We start from the raw sequence: 20,529 nt of genomic DNA on the forward strand, positions 1-20,529 counted from the left end.
TGATGTACTTTTTTGTCTTTATAACCTGAAATTCAGGAACATTTTTGTAAAGTCAGAATATTTAATCTCATTGATTCAGTGACGTCTGTTAAGTCTCTTTTAAAAACTGTCTGCTTAGTTTAATTGTTTTAATTCCATGTTTCTGGATCATTACTTTAAATTTCACTCTTCTTGTGTATTTTATCATTTTATCACTTTATTTATGTGAAGTTCTCCATGAATAAAGTTTATGACTCTGATTATTATTTCTTCTCTATGAGCTGTTTGAAGGTTAGAATCAGGTTTAGTTCGAGGCTCTCTGATAGACTTCCTGGTACTGATACAGGATCAATACATGCTGATACGTCACTCTGAGACATAGTTAATGATGATTTTATAAAGCTGTCTTTTCTCCGTCTGTTGAGGGTTAAAATCTCTTCTCAAACTGTCTATCGTTAAAGGGATGTTGTCTTTATTTGTTCTCATTCTTTATGACAGTTCTTGTTTTATTTTATTGCACTTTCTGTAGCGTGGAAACACACTGTAACCCTGGTTTTGAACAGTTTTAATGTAATGTTAATTTCCAGCGCTCTTAGCAACCAGCAGCAGGGACAAATGTTTTAATGACATAAAGCTTTTATTCCAGTCGGTATTCTGTGTTACCAATAACACTGCCATGCTGCAAACACAATCTCACCACTGAACTGTCTTTTATTTAGAGAAAGTAATATAATAAAGATTTAACATGTGTTTCAACTCACTCTGTTGTCGACGGTCTGACACTTTCCCTCCTCCTCCTCCTCCTGGATGCACAGACAGGAGTCAGGGATGTTCTGCCGCCAGTCCTCATAACTGAACAGACCACAGCAGTGCAGCTGAAACACCACAGAAGAAGAGGAGTGAGTGCCCCCTGCAGGCTGCAGTGTTCATGACACCTTGTTGTCAGAGTCTTAACACACTGATTGATATTCATAGACTCTCTGAACCTGCCAGTGTCAGCAGCAGATGTTTGTGAACACAGTCTGTCTGAACTAGTAACCACAACATCACCAGACTCCCTTAACAAATGTGGTGATTTTAAGAGTTGTTGAGTTAAAACAAACTTTATAACATAGTGAAACTCTGTCTCTGACAGATTCTGAATCATTGTCTCCTTCTTGTAAATTCAGCATTAAATGAAAACAGTAAGTTGTGTGTTTCCTTGTAGAAAGTGTCAGTTTGTGGCAGCATGGCTGCACCAGCCTGTCTGCTTCTGTGTCTAAAGTGCTAAAGTCTGACCTGCCAACATTTAGCAGCTGTTTGAACACACTGTTTACACTGATTTCACCATTTACACTCAATTTATGAAAGAAAAAACATTTTATTGATGCTAAACATGTCACATTTTACAAATACACTAAACAGTAACCAGTATAGGCGACTTCTTTGTCCCCAGACTCCCTTAACAAATGTGTCAGTTTAGTGAGTTGTTGAGTTGGAGACACTTTATAACTGTTAATGTGAAAATCCACACTCTTGTATTTTACTTTGCGTGTGTGTGAGTGTCTCACTGATTTCTGCAGAGCTTCAGCCTTGTTCTTGTCGTCGTTTGAAGCCTGATCCAGTGGAAGAGACGAACGCCACTTTTCTTCCATCTGACTCTCCAACTGTAAACACACATCACAACAGAGACACACGACACCAGAGCTGCAGCTGAACGTCAGTCTGAGGAGTTTTCATTTTTCTGTATTAATTCAGTTACATGATGAGTCTATAAGATGTCATCAAAAAGTGGAATATGCTCTCAAAATCTGACACATGCAGATCCAAATGTGTGAGCAGAGCGCAAAAGCCTTCAGCTTGAAGGAGACCGCTGGGGTCACCGGGACAGGTTGGCATTCCAGAGACGGTCCAGAAAACACCTGAAGTGGTCCTTTAAAAACCACAAGAGGTCCTGGAAACATCAGAGAAGGTCTTAGAAACACAACAAGAGGTCAAGGTAAAACCATCGTGGACAAGAGGTCCTGGAAACTCCAGAAGGCGAACCATGTGTGGACTCCAGCTCTGGACTTTACACAGAGATCATGAGATCTGTGTTGATCTTCTCATGAAACTCTTTGAAAAACAAAAGCAGAAGGGCGAAACACAGCTAGTGCAGCTAGACTCTCAGTCTGGTCTGCTAGCTGTACGGCTAACTGGGCTAATAGCTAATGGCAGCTTCAGCTAGCAGCAGTTAATGGTTACTCTAGCGATATGCTGCCCCTCCGTCTGTTTTGAATTCAACAGGTGATTAATTCTTACATATTGCACCTTTATGACATATTGACAGACACACTTGCTATGTTCTTGTGTAATCTTGTTACAGTCAGGGAAAGGAGTTTGCTGCACGCACACTTGTCTGCACGTTACTGTGTGTCAGGGTTGTTACCTGGGACCGGGCAACAGGAACAACAGGGACTGCAGCTCGGCGCACCAGCAGACTTCCAATGATCATAAACACCAGGTACTGCAGAGGAAGAGAAACTGAGACCTGAAGTCACAAAACCAACTGCATCAGACACAAAACCCCTTTATATAGTTGAGGTTTGGCGATATTTGTCTTAGGTTGTGGGGCTCAAAGCTTAAATTCTTTATATAGTGAAACAGATGCATCTTTCTGGGGCATGATGTACTGTATATGTGTGGCTAGATGTAAGTGAGAACATGTTTTTTGGGTGAACTGACCCTCTAAGTGTCTGTGAAGTGACCTGAACTGTTAGCAGTCAATACTCTTAGTTCCTGCTCACCACAGCCAGAGCCACCAGGTTCTCCTTGACGGCTCCATAGATGCCCAAAATGGCGATCAGCATGGCAACGGAGCCAACAACATAGCAGATGATGGGCCTGGTTGTCTGACCTTCAAACTGGATAACAGAGAGATGATTGACTGGTTAGTGCTGAGTGATGAACCCGTGTGTGTCTCCAGTGTCAGACGGTGTTTCTGTCTTACATCATTTCCTCCGTTGAAGTCATCCAGTGCTGGAGACAGCCCGGCCAAGAAGACAACGGGTCCACACACAATCTGAAACAATGGAGGAATCAGAGTGTTGGAAAAACAATTTTAAACTTTCTTACTCAACACATTTAGCATCAATAGAGGCCATAAATGCTGGAGAAACAGTGAAAAAACAGCTGTGAAAGTGTTTTGGATCCGTCCAATGATACAAATGAGCTTTCTTGTAGCATTTAAGCACCTAAAACCTGCCTGTGAGCTGATCCCAGACTCCTGACATTATGTTCTTTAAATACAAGTCTGGTGCTGCTCTATATTTACTTTATTCAACATGTTGATTGAGTCCCATGCACATCGCCCTGCTCCTCTTACATCTGATGTTTATGTTAAGAGAGCTGATCACACATCTGATTTATTCCTGACTCATGAATGCACCTCATGTATTTCACCAGCAGAGGTCTCTCACATCCTCTGTGTTGATGCTGCAAATCCTCCTGTGACATCATCACTGCTCTCCTCTACTTCTCAAAGAGCATCTGGAGAAGTAGAGGGAAGTATTTCTGTTTTAAAATCCAGGTACTCACCGGTAAGAAGATGTTGCAGACGATGAAGGAACGCCTGAGCCAGGGGTTGACCTCAGTCATCCTGCTGCTGCTGCTCAGAGCAGAACGACAGCAAACTGTGCAGTGACGCTCAGTGACTTGACTGCTGTTTGGATGAGGTAGTGAAAGTGAAACAAGGAGTTGGGAGAGCTCGATGATGGGCCGGGCTTCCTGTGACAGATGGGAGGTATAGAAAACTCCTTAAGGATACAACATCCACTCTGACAATATATACATGGACTGTAACTGTCCAACAGTCAACTGCCCGACCTCACTCTCACTTCAGAGGAGTCGACTGCACATTGGCAAGTGACTAACGACAAAAACTAGGGTCGAGTCTTCTATTTGATGAGAAACCCCTTAAAACAAAGTAATATATCTACACCTGGCCAACCGAGTGATTTTTTCCTTTCATATGTTTGTAAAAAGGTCAAACGTTTCAGTATTTACAAATAAGACAAAGCATACATTACAAAGATTGTCCCATAAAAACTATGATTGAAGTAAAACATTAAAACTGATCCTTCACTTGCTAAAGCTTCAGAAATGCTATTAACTTCAGTTTTGATTAGTTTATTCAAACAATATAAATGTCTGTAGCATAAACGTCGTGGCCTGTTACCCACAACGCGACCTGTCAGATTTACCTTGTGACCAGACACCGCTGTGCTAGATCATGTTTGTGCAGATGTAAACAACACGTAATCTGATTTTTTAGAGGTATTTGGGTGAAATATGCAGGTGGAAATTGGGTTTAATCTGGTAAATAAACATCATATCTAGGTTTCATCCATGTGTGTTATTTGCTTTGGTGCTTCTTCAACTTCAATTACATAACGTTAATAGTTAAGACAGTAAATTAATGTAATGTAATCATTGTCTACATGTTGCTATTAAAGTCTGACCTCAGCCAAACTCGTCAATTACTGAAGATGGACCAGAAATGAAAAAGAAAACAGTTAATAAAAGTAAATAAATAACAAAATACTGAGTGAAATGTGGCTGCAGTTGGTATCAATGAGCTTTATACTTCTTTGACTTTGAAACTTTATTAATTTAAATCTATTCAAAACATATAAATGACACTAACGACATGCTAACATTCAGTTACATGTGTTAGCAGAGCTGAACAGAAAGCTTCAACCTTGTCCCCAAACTACATGAACAGCATGTGAGCATTAACTTGCTTTCATAAAGTGAAACCGGAGACAAACTTGTTAGTAACTTTTAATTAGATCAATCTCTTTATTTGTATTTTATTTAAGTAACTGAGGTGTTGGTGGTGGCTAAGGCTAAGCTAATCTACAGATGCCGCCTACTGTACAGGCATCGGAGGACGGTTGGCGATGGTGTCAGCCATTTTGTCACTATTACACTGAATGAGGGAATAATTTAAAAAGAGGGAGATTCAGGAAAAAATCAGCTTTATCTTCAACTAATATGTGTAACTTATTATCTGATGGGAATAGTTTTCAACACCGGACTAATTAATGTTTGTACGATGACACCTGCCAAACGCCATTTTGACGTTTGACGGAAGATGAATATGAAATGGCGGCATTAGCATGTTAACGGGTATCTACGTAGCTGGCTGAGGCTGCCAGTTGTTACCACTTGGGTATTATAAATATTTAAACTTCCAAGTTTCATAGCAATCAATCGGTAGTTTAATTTTATCCCACTCCACTGCTCATAATCAAGGTGTGTATGATGCGACACATGACAGCCATTTCGAGATGACGCAGCATTAGCACATTAGTGGACATGCTAATTATGTAGCTAGCTGAGGATGATGAGTTTGGTAATATCAATTTTCAAATTTACCGTCAATTCATCAGACTTGTTATGAATGCGAATATTTTAATTCTCTACAGTCCGCAAAGTGATGCGATATTGACCTACTCGAATTAGCTAATGCAAATATGTTAGCTATACAGCTAGCTTTACAAAGCTATCGTAAATTAGCATAACCATGCAGATGCTAATTAGATGTAATGCAACTGTTTGAGGCATCATGAATTAACTGAAGTGGAGAATTTGACTTGTTGGTAGCTGAACAGACATTTTGTGGGCCAGTATTGATGATTATTACTTAAATGTCCATTTGTTATAGCTATCAATCAGTATAGTTGGTTGAGGAAATTGCGAGCTAACTTTACCTCTGAGTGACAAATGCTCCACGACATGGCTAAAAAACTGTATTTATTGAAATTGAAACTTCAGTAAAAAACAAAAAAAAAAAAGGAAAATCACATCCAACCAAGATAAATGTTCGAAAAAAGGTAAATTACTAAAAATCATCCATCATCAGTGAAGATGTGAAGCATTAATCCTCCTCTTCCTCTCTGCTCCACCACGCCTCTTCTCCCTCACTTCCTCTCTCGCTCTTCACCATCACCAGCCTCCACCTGGACCTCCTCTCACCACACACACCTCCCTGTCCTCTCTGAAGCACATGGAAAAAACCTCCTTCCCTCGGAGCCGCTGCAGCATAGCGGCATTTCCTCCTCTCGCCAGGCCGCTGTAGGACACCGAAGGGCGGCGAGGGCTCGTCGCAGGGGGTCGGTGTTGGAGCGGATCTCCGGAGCTCTGGCAGCGTCTCCTCCCTCATGCTGCGGAGCCACAGATAGATGTGCGGAAATATACACCGTCTGCTGTCCTTGATGCACCATCACAGCACTGAGAGACGCTGCAGTGGCCGGTTTATTTCAGTTTGAGCTGCAGAAGAAGGAAGGATGAGCCACAGAAGAGGAAGAGGAGGATTTCTCACCATGTTCCTCGTCTTGTGTCTAATATGGACACAGCTGCTGATCGCAGGTAAGCGTCTGTTGTCTGCATGCTGCCTCAGACCAGTCACACAAGCAGCAATAGTACTCACATCGACGGATTAGCCTGTTATTTTGGCAATTAAATTGTAATTCCTGTCATTCACACTGTAAAAAATAACCAAAAATGCTGGAAACAGCTCCTCAAATACGAGCTTTTGCTTGCTTGCAAACTGAACACATGTGTTGCTCGGATAAATTAAGCGAATTAACCTCTTTAGCTTTTTATGGGAATTGCATTTAAAGATATTTCATGACATCTTTAATCCAGTAATCCCTAAATCTGTTGTTTTTGCAGGGTGTTATACATTAAAATCCTCACATGAGAAGCTCAAATCATAACAATATGGCAGTCATGTGGTAATTGTTAGTAAGGTCAAATCCTCACAAGGAAAGCTCTCACATGAATGTTGTTGGAGTATTTAAGGAACATGGTTTATGCTGAAGTTATCATGTACAGTATACAGAGAAATACCATAAAACATGCTGAATTTGCTCACTATGGCGTACGTAGAGGATCCTACAGTGAAGATGTGGTGATACTCTACTGGAATTTACCATTAAACAGGCTTCTGGTGAAGTCAACATACATTGATGAGCATCTTCATGATTGATTTATTGTTGAATCAGTCATTTTTCCAAATAATCATATAGTGCAAAATTCAAATTGCTGTTCGTCAGAGGTCCCACAGGTCCAAACCTCAACATGGATTCAGTTTGAAACAATATGGAGTTGACAAAAACTGTAATCACACTGAAGAGGCAGGAACCAGACAGTGTTTGCTTGGATGGCTGAGAGTTTTAGACCAGTGCTTACTTAACTGGAAATATTTTAATCAAACCATAATTATAAATTCACTCCTTCCATTATTTCTGATGATTATCTGAATCTGCAGCATAAAATGCTGATATATACTCTCTGCAAAATAAACTCTGTTTAATGTGACATTTCCTGTGTGAACACTCAAAATTGAATTTGGGTCAGAGTTAACCACCTGACTGAGGTCTGACAAAACTGGGGGCTTAATTGGTTTCCCATTGCAGTTCCTCCACTGACCATCAGACGCTGACTGCATTCATGTAAATGAAAAGTTGAGCTTGAGTTTAAAACAAAACATAACTGAAGAGGCCGTTTGCAGTCGCTTGATTCTGGAGACGCGAACAGGTTAAAAGCAGAATGGAAGAGATGGAGGAAAGTTTGTTGGTAATTGTTGCTACATATTGTTGTTCTGGTACAGGAGAACAAAATCCTGCAGAGAAAATTAAAAAAACAATAACTGTAATGTTACAAAGTAAGAAAACGGTCAGCTAAGTGTGTAGTAGCCAAGTGGTTGCATTATAAGACTCAGGGCAACTGTAAATGACACGGACCATCAGCATTTCAGAGTTTGTGATAGTGTTTCACCAGGGAACCTTGTGTATTTATCATCATCACTTCCTGTCCTCCATCTGTAGTTTGTGCCATATCAACAGAATGATGTGACACGCAAATACACGCAAATCAATGAAAATACGCATTGATTTATTGTTTAGTGTATGAAATGGTGCTGGTACTGATTATGTGCTTGTCATGGATGATACTGATAAGATGACTGAAAATTTCACATTTTTCATATTTTAAAAATAAGTTCATACCCTGTCGATGATTTAATTTTCAACAGCCTGTACACTTGACGACGATGTCCCTCCTCTCTGAAACTGTAAAAATTGTCCACACTTCTTCTTCTTTTGTAACGTTGCTGAAAATAATTTGGCTTCATATTATCGACTCTATTTATTGGCTTTAATTTTTACAGATACAGATAAATGTCAGATGATTTAAATATCCCAATATTTGGCTGATAATTTATCCTGCTTCAAAGCTGCAGCAGGACGGTGAACGATGGAGTCAAAACAGCGAAACGTGCTTTTAGAAGGTCGTCATGAAAACAAGCTCATCTCTCTAATATAAGAATAAAATCTGATTACATGAGAGGCACAAACTGGAGTCTGTGTTCTCAATGAAACGGCCTCTTTAGGTCAATTCCAGGTATATTTTTAAACACATTCAAAGCTTATGATTGATTAATGTATGTTATTAGCTACATAGCAGTAGATGAAGACCGTCATTTTCTTGTGTGTGTGTGTGTGTGTGTTGGGGAGTTTGTTTCCCCACAGTGTTACCGGGTCAGCCCTCTCCACCTCCACCTGTGATTGGCTAACAGCTCCCACAGAGGCAAGACAGGGCTGACTTGTCCATCCAATCAGAGCACAGCTCAGCTCAGTGTCGTGCATAGCAACCAGGACGCTGTCGGTAGGGAGAAAAGAAGCCAGAGGCAGAGAGAAGCTGTGTCAGCGCCTCAGTTCGTCTCCGAGGGCTGATTCAGTCGACTGAAGCCTCCTCAAGCTGCTGTTTCCTGATGTTTTTAATTCAGGGAAGCTAGATAGAAAACATACATGTATTTTTTGAACTGGCTTTAAGCTCATTCACAGGCAACCACAAAACAGGAAGCTCAACAGAAGCAGTCGGACATATTTACACAACAGGTTTTTGGCAGAGACACGAAACATTCCTGTCTTCAGGCTGGTAGACGGGAGTCAGAGGACACTGTCAGATATTTTTCTTCCCTTTCAGTGAATTTTGTGCCAGAACAAACAGACGAGCGGTCTGTCAGCGCAGACTGAAGCTGTCTGAGAAATCTCCAGCATCAGCTCTGCATCGAGCATCACTTAAATCACTCTCAGTTCAGAGTGACTTTTATTAGATTGGCTTTAGCAGTCCAAAAAACACTGGAGATCTATTGAGTGATGGTAAAAAGTGCAGTTTTTGCTACTTCTGTGTTGGCTTCATTTTTCAGCCCTGGATGTTGCAGCTTAGTTTTTTTTTTTTTTTTTACCTCAGTGTGTCGCTTCTGATGAAAATGCCTGCCAGAAGCATTGTTTCATACAATATTAGCCAATATCTCAGTTTTAAACCAATCTAACGTCTGTTCTTCTGGTGAACTCAGTATGTGTTAAATAAACCCTACAAATAAAATAATTGAATTAAAACCAACAGGGAGACAAAGGAGTGTTGTTTTATATCCTCCATAAAAGGTCTATGTCTTTAGTGTTTGCTAAATCACAAAGGTACATATCGTTATTGATTAACGAAAAGGGAAGATTAGCCTTTTATCATCCTGCCCGCCCACTGTAAATCAAGAAGTCTGGGCTCAGCTCCAGCTGCTGAACGTTCTGGTCTGTGTTGTCTTTAAATAGACAGGCCCATCTCAGGTCTGTAGCTGTGAATGTAAAGCCGGATGCTGCTGCTTTTTTTTCTTTCCTCTCAGGATAAATAAAGACTGAGAATGAATTATGCAGCGTTCATGTTCATCATGCTTGGCTGAGTTCAGTCAGTGTGCAGGGGTTTCCTCTGTGGCTGCCTGCAGACTGATGAAAGCCTCCATCCTGACCAAAGATGCTGTGACAGCAGAGCAAGGCGGAGGCAGATGGGATCTCCTCATCTCCCATCTCTTTTACCGCTGTCTCTCCGGGAGTCCTGCTGCATATTTAAAAGATAAGAGGACTGAGCTCCTGCTTCCTCTTCCTCACGTCTTTAAAGTCGATCTGAAATGACTGTTAGATAAATCCCTGCTTGATGTCTAAAGCGCGTTGAGGGTGGTGTCTCTCTTCACTGATTTTTAAGGAAGGCTTTGACAAAACAGTCTTTTATCAAAGCTGCTAATGTTAGCAAGTCTGGCTAACTAGCCAGCTGCAGAGAAGTGATGCTTATTTAGTTTGCTTGATATCATTTGATGACCCATATTTACACTTTTTTTTGTCCCTATATTTAAACATTGGGGTTGTGAACATTGTAAGTGAGCAGGAGACTGTTTTCAACCAACTTATGGTGCAAACACTTGTCATGTAGCAAGCTACAGCATTTTACCAGCAATCGTTTTTATTTTAGTACCCAACAAAAAGTGAGCATTTGCTTTTGTGTGATTCCACTTAAATTCAGCAAACAATTGTTGTTGGCACTGCTCCCTTTATCACTGAAAATGTGTACATGCCATGCAGGGTGCAAAATTCACTTTTTGTCCACCAGCCACATGACTAGGGAAGAATTGTTTTTTTTTTTTTTTTTTTTTACAAGCATTTGGTTGGTGCATGATGCTGATTTTGTGCCCTGCTCCCATGCTACCGCTACAACGGTAACTAACCAGGCTGGGGCCTAGCCAATGGTTGATTGTCTCGTTTGGGAATAATTGGGAGGATTAAAAAAAACAATGAAAGCATTTGTCTACCATCTTTATCTCACTTAATTTCATCTTCTCTCCTCAGAATCGTCCTCTGGTGATCTTGAGCTTCGTCTCTTCCCTTCTCGTCGCCCCAGTCGTCTCCCTCCACCTCTGCACCCCCAGCATGACTTGAACCCAGAGCATGATGTGGACAAACTTCCAGAGTCCCATCCCCGCCGCCTCCACCTCCATCATCTTCATCACCACCACCATCAGCACCCTGCCAGGTTGGCTAAAGTTATGCCGGCCACCCTCTTGGAGTCTCGGTTTCGTCAGGAGCCCGGCGGACAGCGAACACTCAACCTGCTGGCACGACCGCATCAAGAGGTGCACCCAGAGCACGCTGTGGTGTCTGCACGGCATCTGGTTACAGTGGTGAGTAATCTGATCCCTTAATCGGGTGAGAAAGAGCTGAAGTGAGAGACATCTCTGTCGGTGTCTTTTGAATAGTGGTGGCTATCACTTCCTATGCTAGGTAGCTTCTTCTGATTATTTCAAATGAACCAGAAATATGAAACGTCTTGCTTCCTGTCCAGCCGGAAATAAACATCGGACAGAAATTTCTCACGGATGCAGTTGGGAAATGTTTTTGCCCCAGTTTTGAGGACACAATCTCTGTTGTGGTGATTGAAATGGACGTTTTTAAAGAGGAACGTCTACGTGTGTTAGTTAGTTTTGGTCTTTGTGAGGGAATACTGTGGATGTGTTCCTTACAGACAGCTGTTTGTTGCACTTTATTGTTGTCTTTATCATGGACGGAAATGTAAATGACAGTTGTCTGGACATAAAACCAACCAGATCTGTTTATCACATCTGGATCAGTAAAGCTCCTCTAACAATGGCAGAGCCATTGGTGCTGAAGCAAAACATTTTAAACTGAAATTTTAATAAAATTATGGACGTTTAGAATCGTGACAGTCCTGGAAGCCAGTGATGATGAGTTAATAGTTGAAAGCTGTTTTTGCTGCAGTCGAACACCGGCTGGTTAAGGTGTTGGGGTGCATCATCAGACTCCTGTGATACCCGACAATTTCTGGAAGCTGCTGTGAATAGGCACTCCTGTGCTCCCATCGAGCCTCTTTAATATGATGGTTTGATAAAAGAAGGATGTGTTCTCCTCACAGAGGTTACAGACGACCAACACTGAGGAGGTCAGAGCAGACAGACAGACCGACGGTATGAAAAATGACGGATGAGGAGTTGCAGACTCCTCTGTCGCTACGGCACTGGAGGAGAGATGCTGCACTCTCTGTTGCCATGGAAACACTGATCATGAGTGTGTGTGTGAGACCCACTTGCCTACACAATGGGTGGTTGCATAACTCTTTGATAAACAGCAGTGACCTTCAGAGTGACATTGAGACACAGACAGACAGACAGTACAGGTTGATAATGAGACGGACAGAAGGATTAAAATGGTGGACGGAGATGAAGTGAGACAGGAGGATGAAATGGAGGGTGACTGTGAAGAATCACAAGTCTTAACTTTATTAAAATTCTGTTGACATCTTCCGCAAAAGACTCGAGACTCACTTGTTCAGCCTTCACCTCGACCCTGCATAGCATGACTCCCTCCCACCTCCCCACCCCCCCAAAACAACACCCAAACAACAACAAAAAACAAACCGTATCTGCACTTGTATGTTCTTACCCTCAGCACTTACATCATAGCACTTAGGTACTTAAGGTATCCTTGATAAATAGCAGCTACTATGCTCAGATGAGGGCTTGAAAATTGTTTCTATCTTTTCTTGTCATTCTTACTTTATCAACAGTGCAATGTTGTGGTTTCTTTCTTGTGACAAATGTACTAATTGTAAGTCGCTTTGCACAAAAGCGTCTGCTAAACGCCCTAAATGTAAATGTTGACTGAAAGAAAACGGTGGACGTGAACTGTGTGAGCTCCTGTGCTGCTACTTGAATCGAGAAAGAAACCAAACCAAAGATTCTCACCTCAACGCTACAAACTGTTTCTGTGTCCCAGATACTGAACACTGATTCTGTATGACTGCACTGTGTGTGTGTGTGTGTGTGTGTGTGTGTGTGTTATATTAACAGGATCAGTGTGGAGTTGCAACACCATCTGATTCACAGTGGCCATTTATTAATAGAAATGTAGCTGATATTTATTTAACTGAATATCTGCATGCCTCCCTCAGCTGTAAAGTCTCACCATCAACACTCCCACAATCCTCTACCAAACAGTCAGACGTGTCATCAGCACAGATGCATTGTGGGAGGAGAGGCAATCTGGAGAAACCTCCGGCGGAAACCAAAAGACAGACGTGACTGCTGAGAGTTTACAGACGGGTTACCTGTCTTACTCTGTCCTGCTGTTTGTTTGTTTGTTTGTTTCTGGTTCAATCCTTACAGCAGTCACACTCCAGGGGTCCTTGCAGTGGGATATAGGTCACTCTTCACAGTGCCTGATAAATAAAACACTCACTACACATAGTCAAGCTTACTAAGAGTGTGCAATGATTTATTAATATGAAATCTAAATTTGTGCTTGAGTAACTGAAGTATTCATGTTGAGGTTACCTGGTTCTTCAGTGGCTTTTTTTGGACCAGTAACATAAAGAACTAGTTATTTAAAGAGTCTTTCAAAAGGGCAAATAATTAAAAAGTTAGAAGGTTTAAAATATCAAAAGTGTATTGAAGGACTGTTTATGAAAAGAGCAAGTAATGAAGCCGTCAGTCAGTCAGTTAGACATGATTTGTATATAGCACTCATACAAATATGTAACAGAGTGCTTCACACAATAAAAACAAAAGTGTTTCCCTGTGGTGTTACTGTTGGCGCTGCTGTCGCAAACACAGCGTCAGCAACTTAGCTTCGGTCCAAAACAAAAAACAAACTAACAATCCCAGTTTGATCTAGCGTCTCAAGTCCCGGTGGTGAGAGGAGACACAAAACAACAGGGGGACAGACTTTGACACAATACTGGAGCGTCTCCATCCGTCTGTTCACTCCTTTTTTACCTCGGTTTCTATCACTCTCCCCTCTTCCTTCTTTGCCTCCTCCATCAGTGGGCATCTTTTTCTGTCAGCAGTGGATATTTAGAGATTAGAGATCAGACTTGTCGTCCACTCTGTCCTCTTTTTTTTTTTTTTATATATATATCAATGTGAATCGCTGAGAGGCTCAACACTGAATTGCATAACTCTTTTCTGTGTTAATTGACTTCCTGTGTGGTCACATGACCTGTCCCTGCAGGCTGCTGCCTTTCCATCACGTCACTATGACAACCACGTCACTAATGGATGGAGAGAGAAAAGACGGGTGTAGTGACTGAGTCGAGCCTCAAAGCACTTTGACAAAAAATGGGAAAAGTCAGTCGCTACACACAAAATGTTTATCTACAATGTTTAAATATTAGATTTAAACACCAGCAGGTTTCACTAACCCGAGTCCAACAACTACTCAACACTTTGTTTTTTTGTGTATTTGAGCGTCAGAATGGTCGTAAATCTTGCAGATCAGTGATCAATTTAGGCATTTAATTGATTAGAATATAAAGATGAGACAGATCAATGTTTTTTGATATATATATTAATGTTTCCAGTCCATTATGATCGAACAGAAGAATCTGTGTTTAGATGGAAGCTGAGAGGCAGAGAGGTTGTGTAAGTCCCAGATGGTACCCAGTCACCTCCCATCTCTGCATCTCACCACATGCCTGCAAGACACTAGTGTGTGTGTGTGTGTGTGTGTGTGTGTGTGTGTGTGTGTGTGTGTGTGTGTGTGTGTGTGTGTGTGTGTGTGTGTGTGTGTGTGTGTGTGTGTGTGTGTGTGTGTGTGGCCTTTGCTCCCCTGTCAGGTTCTCGCAGCACGTGCAAGCTGGTTGTCACACACAAACAAAGTGTGTGTGTGTGTGTTAGAATGAGCTGGTTTGTTCGAGCATGTAAATCTGAATGTGTGTGTTGGTGACACTTGATGCTGAGTTAAACTGAATTTTGATTCTTCGCCCTGAAATTGAACAGGGAGATGAAGATGAGCACCATTAACAAAGCTCTGCTCATATCTGTAGCGTGAAGTAAAAAATACTTAGACTTGTTTGTATTTCTGTGAAAACCAATCACAATCGTCTTGGGCACTAAAACCAGGATGCAGCGAAATCTCAGTCAAAAAAGGTACCAAATGCTAAATTGTTTATGTTTGTACCATTAGAAACCAGGTTATTTTTTGGGTAACTAGGTTTCTAGCTTGGAGCTTGTTGTTGTTTCCCATAGAGAGGGATTTTGATAACGGTAACCTGCAGAAGGGAGGAGAATGGCCAGTGTCAGGCTTATACCCACAATCTACATCCAATGAGTCAGATTACTGCCTATGTTAACAAACATAAATGGGCAAAACTGGCCAACAACCTGCAAGGCAAAGCAGAGGGTACAGAGGAGAGAGAGAGAGCATGATCAGCAGGTTTTGATCTTTAATTTAAAGCGATCTGATTGGCTGAACGAGCCACTTTGGGTCTTTGAATGTTGCTGAATTTCCCGAGATCTGTGTGTTTTCTGTGACAGTGAAATGGCTACAAAAGCAAATGTTTAAACATAGAATCTAAAGGCAGCAGGCAGGTTTACTGAGTTCAGGTTCAAATCTCAGCCTACACACAGGAAGGTGTGTGTGTGTGTGTGTGTGTGTGTGTGTGTGTGTGTGTGTGTGTGTGTGTATGTGTATAATCTGTTAAATAATTCATAACAGCAGTGTGTGTTACGTCTGCTAGTGGAGGGAACTTTGACGCCACTTCAAACCCACAGAGAGAAACATGATTCATCCAGGACGACTGCAGCTTTTGACCTGAACATTATCAACAGATTTTTGTATTTAGCAAAAATGATGCATCTTTATTTAGATCTTTATTTAGTCACAATTTCCACATTCCACCATTTTGACAAAGGACGATCTGAGGTCAGATTACACATTTCTAAGCTTTCTGCTCTCAACTGGAGAGATTTTTTTTTTTCTCAAAGGAACAACACAAGCGTGAATAATCCAACCTCACATCAACCCACTCATTCAGCTGCGTGTGTATGCGTGTGTGATCTCATTGAGCTGGATGTTGCACGTGGCGCTCACGTTTTTCCCGTCAGCGCTCTGAAGAGAAGCTGCACCACTAACACGCTGCAAAAAATGACTTACTATTGTTTCATTATTCAGGCTGATGAAATACGGTCTCATCTCATCTCATTCCTTAGAAATGCATGTATCTTCATGTGTGTTGAAAATGTCACATGACATTCACACGACAGTTTATATTCTCATGTCCCTGGAAATGGTAAAAGAAAAACCCTGTTGTTGTTATTTTTGATCATTTTTGTCACAAAAAAACAGCAAATTTTTTTCTTTCAGAACATAACGGGAAGATTTATTTTTGCATTTTAACCAAATGTTTCTTTATTCCTCCACCTTCGTCCTCCCTCCCCCCTCTCTGATATCTGATTGGTCCAAATTGGATTCCCCCCTACTGCCCCAGGGCTATCGGCTAATTAGCGGATATTACCGTGTGTGTGTGTGTGTGTGTGTGTGTGTGTGTGTGTGTGTGTGTGTGTGTGTGTGTGTGTGTGTGTGTGTGTGTGTGTCTCTCTCTGAGGGGGAGGGGGGGGGACGACAAAAATAGCACCTGATCCTGACAGGAAGCACAGTGGGATAATGGCATTACCTGGACAACGGCCAATCAGGTGGCAGGTTGGGCTCCGTCCCCCTCTAAGCCAATCAGAGATCACAGAATGACTAGATCAGGAAATGGAGCGAGAAGTCCCTGAGCTCTGACTGACGGACAGGTAGCTTCTCTCTCTTCTGTGTTCATTGAGTGAAAAGCTTCCTGTGGTCGACGGGGATGATCAGCAATGTTTACATGTTTACTTGGTAAGATTGTTTAGTTATTTAGAGTTTTTGCTCTTCTTATTTGTCGGCGGTTTATTTGTTTAGTTTAGTTTAGTTGTTGATTTTCTTTTCTTGTGAGTTCGTTAAACTGTTTAAATGTCATTTAGTTGTAAATTTTGATGGTTGTTCGCCTCAGTTGTTTGTTTAAACTGTGCAGATTTGTAGTTGTTTGGTGGTTTACTGCAGGGTATAGCTGAAACAGTTTGTCATTAAATTGTCAGGAAATGCAACATTTTGATAATTGATCATTCATTTGAGAATTGGTTTTCAGCAAAAATGTTAAAATTTGTACAGTTTCTAACTTCTCACATGTGATCATTTTCTATTTTTCTTGCAGTTTTATGACTGTAAACTGAATATTTTCAGGATTTAGAGTTTTAGTTGGGACAAGAAAACATTTGTGATGCACTTTAGTTTACCAGGTATTTTTCTCTGTAGCCTTAATGATTGACCAATTAATCTCAAACAGTCGAAATCATAGTCAATAATGAAAATAAGTGTTAGTTGTGTCTTGTATTGCAGGCGCCTGGTTATTTATGTGTTTGTTGGTTCAGTGTTTAATTACTGGTGTGAGACAGAAAAATAAGTTACAGAACAAACTGTAACCAGAGACAGACAGATAATAACATCAGCTGTGTGTGTGTGTGTGTGTGTGTGTGTGTGTGTGTGTGTGTCCTGTCTGGCTGTGGTTATTGTTCCTGATATTGAATTAAGTGGCAACAGAACATGTTGTTGTTTTAGCCATTAGCAAACACACACACAGTGTTGTTAGAGCAGCAGTCGGTGGTTTGGCGCTGATGGACTGAGAGCTGCAGAGGTCGGACTTCATGTTTCTTTTCTTCCAGCTTTTTTTACAGGAAAAATCTTGGATTTGAACCAATGGGAAAGGAGCAGATAGAACCAGTACTTTAAAAAATACTTGTCAAGGGATTGGATGAATCTGCTTATCATTGTCTATCACAGGCTGACTTCAACCAACTGATATCAACAGTAGGACAGTGGAGAGAAGAGTGAAAACATGTTTTCCATGGAGAAAAGTCTGCAGTGTCGTTCTTTACTGTTCGTCCAGTGAGATAAACTCAAGTTGTGATAGAACGAATGCTGTAGCAGCTACGTTAACGTCTTGAGGAGCCGCCATTGTTGGTTTCAAACAAGCAGTCGCTTCTCGTGCCGGTGGTCGTATCTAAACCACACTTGTAGCTAACTGCAGCTCCTCAAAGGACACTGATTGGTTCAATCCCTGTGTTGCCTAAAGCCTTGCAAGGTGAACTAGAGAGTGTGCTAACAAATGACAAAATGAATTTGTCTAGTTGATGAACTGACAATTGTTGTAGCTCAAGTTTATTGCAGCAGCTGATGATGCTAGCTTTAGCTTTCAGGTAGCTAACAGCCTACACACAGGCTGTGTCTGTTTGATCTAAACTAACCAGGAGCTCCAGTCCTCTTTTGATTGGTTGGTTTGTTGGTTGGTTGGTTTGTTTGTTGGGTTGTCAGCAGGATTACACAAAAACTACTCAACAGATTTCCACCAAACTTGGATGGAGGATGAGTCTCAGCCCAGAATAGACCTCATTAACTTCTGGTGGTGATCCTGATAAAGGGATGGATCCAGGAACATTTTAGTTTATTTCTCAGGGATCTTGATGAATGAAATCAGGTGAATTCAGGTGGCTGGAATCTACGAGTGAGTACAATTTGATGTGGATTGTAGATCTGATGATCTTAAATTATGGTTAAGCTGTTTTGTGTCGCCCTGGTGTAACATTTTTACATTTTTTGTTTAAGATGGAACACTTTCAACTTTTGTGGGCACACATTTGTCTCAGTTTGTGCCACCTCGAGTGAGTTTCCTTCTGTTACCTTTTTCGATTGACTGAGAAGAGAAGCTGACAGACTGGGGAAGGTGAAGACTTTCTCTCCTCAGTGTGAGGAGGGAAAGACGTCTGAAGGCTGCGTGTCTCGCCAACATCAGCAACACAAACCAATCAACTGTGTGTGTGTGTGTGTTCATAGGCCCTCAGGGTCGTCTTCCAGAGATGTGTTTCCTGTTGTTTACACACACACACACACACACACACACACACACACACACACACACACACACACACACACACACACACACACACAGATGTGAGTGAAATCCAGGATGAGTCATTGGTGTGTGTGTTTCACCTGTCTCCCGTATCACTTTGGATGAAAGCTGAGAGACTGTTGGGAAAACCAGAGGAGCCAAACAGGAGGGGGGATAAAATAACACAGCAGGAGACACAGAGGCGATGTTACGGTTCGATCTGTTTGGTGACGAGGCCGCAGAACAGAAAGCATCCAGAGTCAGAACCAACACACTGATGATTTAATTGTTCCAACATTCAGCTTCAGGGTAAAAAGTGAAACTTTATTCACAGCAAATCTGGCTGCTTTGATAATGAAGCTCTAGAAAACCAGAGCAAGCGATAAAAATCAATTAAATAAGGTTCAAATATGTTTTCACTTCTGTATGAAAAGCAGGATCAGTGATTCTCCCAGTATTTTTTCCTCTCCACTCCCGCCTACCTGCACGTGTCAAAAATAAAACACTTCAAAGACGACACAGCTAGTTTAGCGTTAGCCTGCGGCGTCACTCTTCTCCTGTGTGTTGAAGACGATCAGCTGACTGGTGCTGGAGGAAACTGACAACTTTCTTTTTCAGAGATCCTTTATTGATTTGTTTGTTAGGAGGGTTTACTCGGGACAGATTTGAGAAACTGGACTTTGTAACAAACTTAATTTCAATCTTTTATTGTTGAGTCACTGAAGGCTGGTATTTGTTGTTTGTTTTTGGTGAATATTATTTGAACTTGTCTAAAAGCCACCAGGCTAAAGTCAAGCTGTTGTTGTAAAATAGCAGTATCTTTATAAAGATTTTGTCAGGACATAAAACCAATAATCTGTTGATCTTTACTGATCCAGATGTGATAGTCTGACTGTAGCAGAGCCGTCAGTGCTCAAATCAAAAGTTTAAATCGAAAATTGAATCAAACTGTGGATTTGGACCGTCGAGAGGCCTCTCTTACTCACTGTGTCTCTTTAGTAATTCCTGACACTTTAGAAAATTACATTTATATGAAGAAGATCCTCACGACCTCAATCTAATGAATGACATTTGTGTGTTTACCTACTTTTCTTGATTTTGTATTAATGTTGAATGAGGCTGTACTGTTTGAATACTCTGAATACTATAGGTGTGAATCTTTACTGGCCTCACAATCTGTCACAGTGTGCGTCTCGTCCAGTTTGTGCTTCAAAGTGAGTTCATAAAATTAAAATGTGGCCAGATGTCTGCTTTCAAAATACTCTACATTTTTTATCACTTGCTGCCTCCTTCCACGTCACCTCTCCATGTATTAAAGCAACGTTAGCCTGATGTGCGCCCATGATTCAATGCAAGAGAGCCAAGTTGCAACTTTATTGTCCAGCCGAGGCCAGAAAATCGACAATCGACATCAGCGGGCTGCAGACTCCCGATTACGCTCCGTCTCTACATGAATGCAGAATCATCCACGTCCACATCATGATGGATCTGCGAATCAAGACAATCATTTCCATACCTCAACTAAATACTGTGCATTATTGATGAGGACTGGAGGGTTGATGGAGGACAACAAGGTAAACTTGATCACATCATGACAGCATCTGCTGTTCTGGCACCAGACGTGGAGATTAAGATGCAGATTCAGCTTCATTCAGTGTTTTTCCATCCGTCTGCTGTAAGCACAAGTTCCATCTACCGATTAAAACAACCTGAGTGGAAACACTGACATGGAGGAAATGAACTCTGATACAGCAGAAAAGTTTTTATGCCTGGCTGAGGGGCAAAGGTCGATGTATCAGATGTGTGTGTGAGTGATAAGGAGGCCTTAACCTTCATCACATTCATATAAACTAACAAATTAACTAATGATCTCTCTCTCTCTCTCTCTCTCTCTCTCTCTCTCTCTCTCTCTCTCTCTCTCTCTCTCTCTCTCTCTCT

The 20,529-nt window shown here is 41.4% G+C and overlaps 2 protein-coding genes across 3 annotated transcripts in view; one reads left to right on the forward strand and one right to left on the reverse strand.

The window, feature by feature from the left end:
• The window catches only part of LOC141008181 (23 kDa integral membrane protein-like), an 8,386-nt gene extending 2,521 nt beyond the window's left edge, over positions 1-5,865 (reverse strand). The window contains exons 1-7 of the mRNA XM_073480429.1: positions 5,712-5,865; positions 3,535-3,723; positions 2,948-3,019; positions 2,745-2,861; positions 2,387-2,464; positions 1,530-1,625; positions 741-854 (exon numbers count right to left, since the gene is read on the reverse strand). Of these exons, the coding sequence (XP_073336530.1) occupies positions 741-854; positions 1,530-1,625; positions 2,387-2,464; positions 2,745-2,861; positions 2,948-3,019; positions 3,535-3,723; positions 5,712-5,738 (693 nt within the window). The 5' untranslated portion in view covers positions 5,739-5,865. The remainder of the gene's footprint in view (positions 1-740; positions 855-1,529; positions 1,626-2,386; positions 2,465-2,744; positions 2,862-2,947; positions 3,020-3,534; positions 3,724-5,711) is intronic.
• A 61-nt stretch (positions 5,866-5,926) lies between these two features.
• Positions 5,927-20,529, forward strand: part of ptprr (protein tyrosine phosphatase receptor type R) — a 32,546-nt gene continuing 17,943 nt past the window's right edge. For both annotated transcript variants that reach the window (XR_012180073.1, XM_073480888.1), the window contains exons 1-2: positions 5,927-6,369; positions 10,680-11,011. Coding sequence is in view for 1 of the 2 variants with exons in the window: in XM_073480888.1 (XP_073336989.1) it covers positions 6,288-6,369; positions 10,680-11,011 (414 nt within the window). In the remaining variant the exon portion in view is untranslated. The remainder of the gene's footprint in view (positions 6,370-10,679; positions 11,012-20,529) is intronic.

This window comes from Pagrus major, chromosome 14 (assembly GCF_040436345.1).
Source record: "Pagrus major chromosome 14, Pma_NU_1.0".
Classification (NCBI taxonomy): Eukaryota; Metazoa; Chordata; class Actinopteri; order Spariformes; family Sparidae; genus Pagrus; species Pagrus major.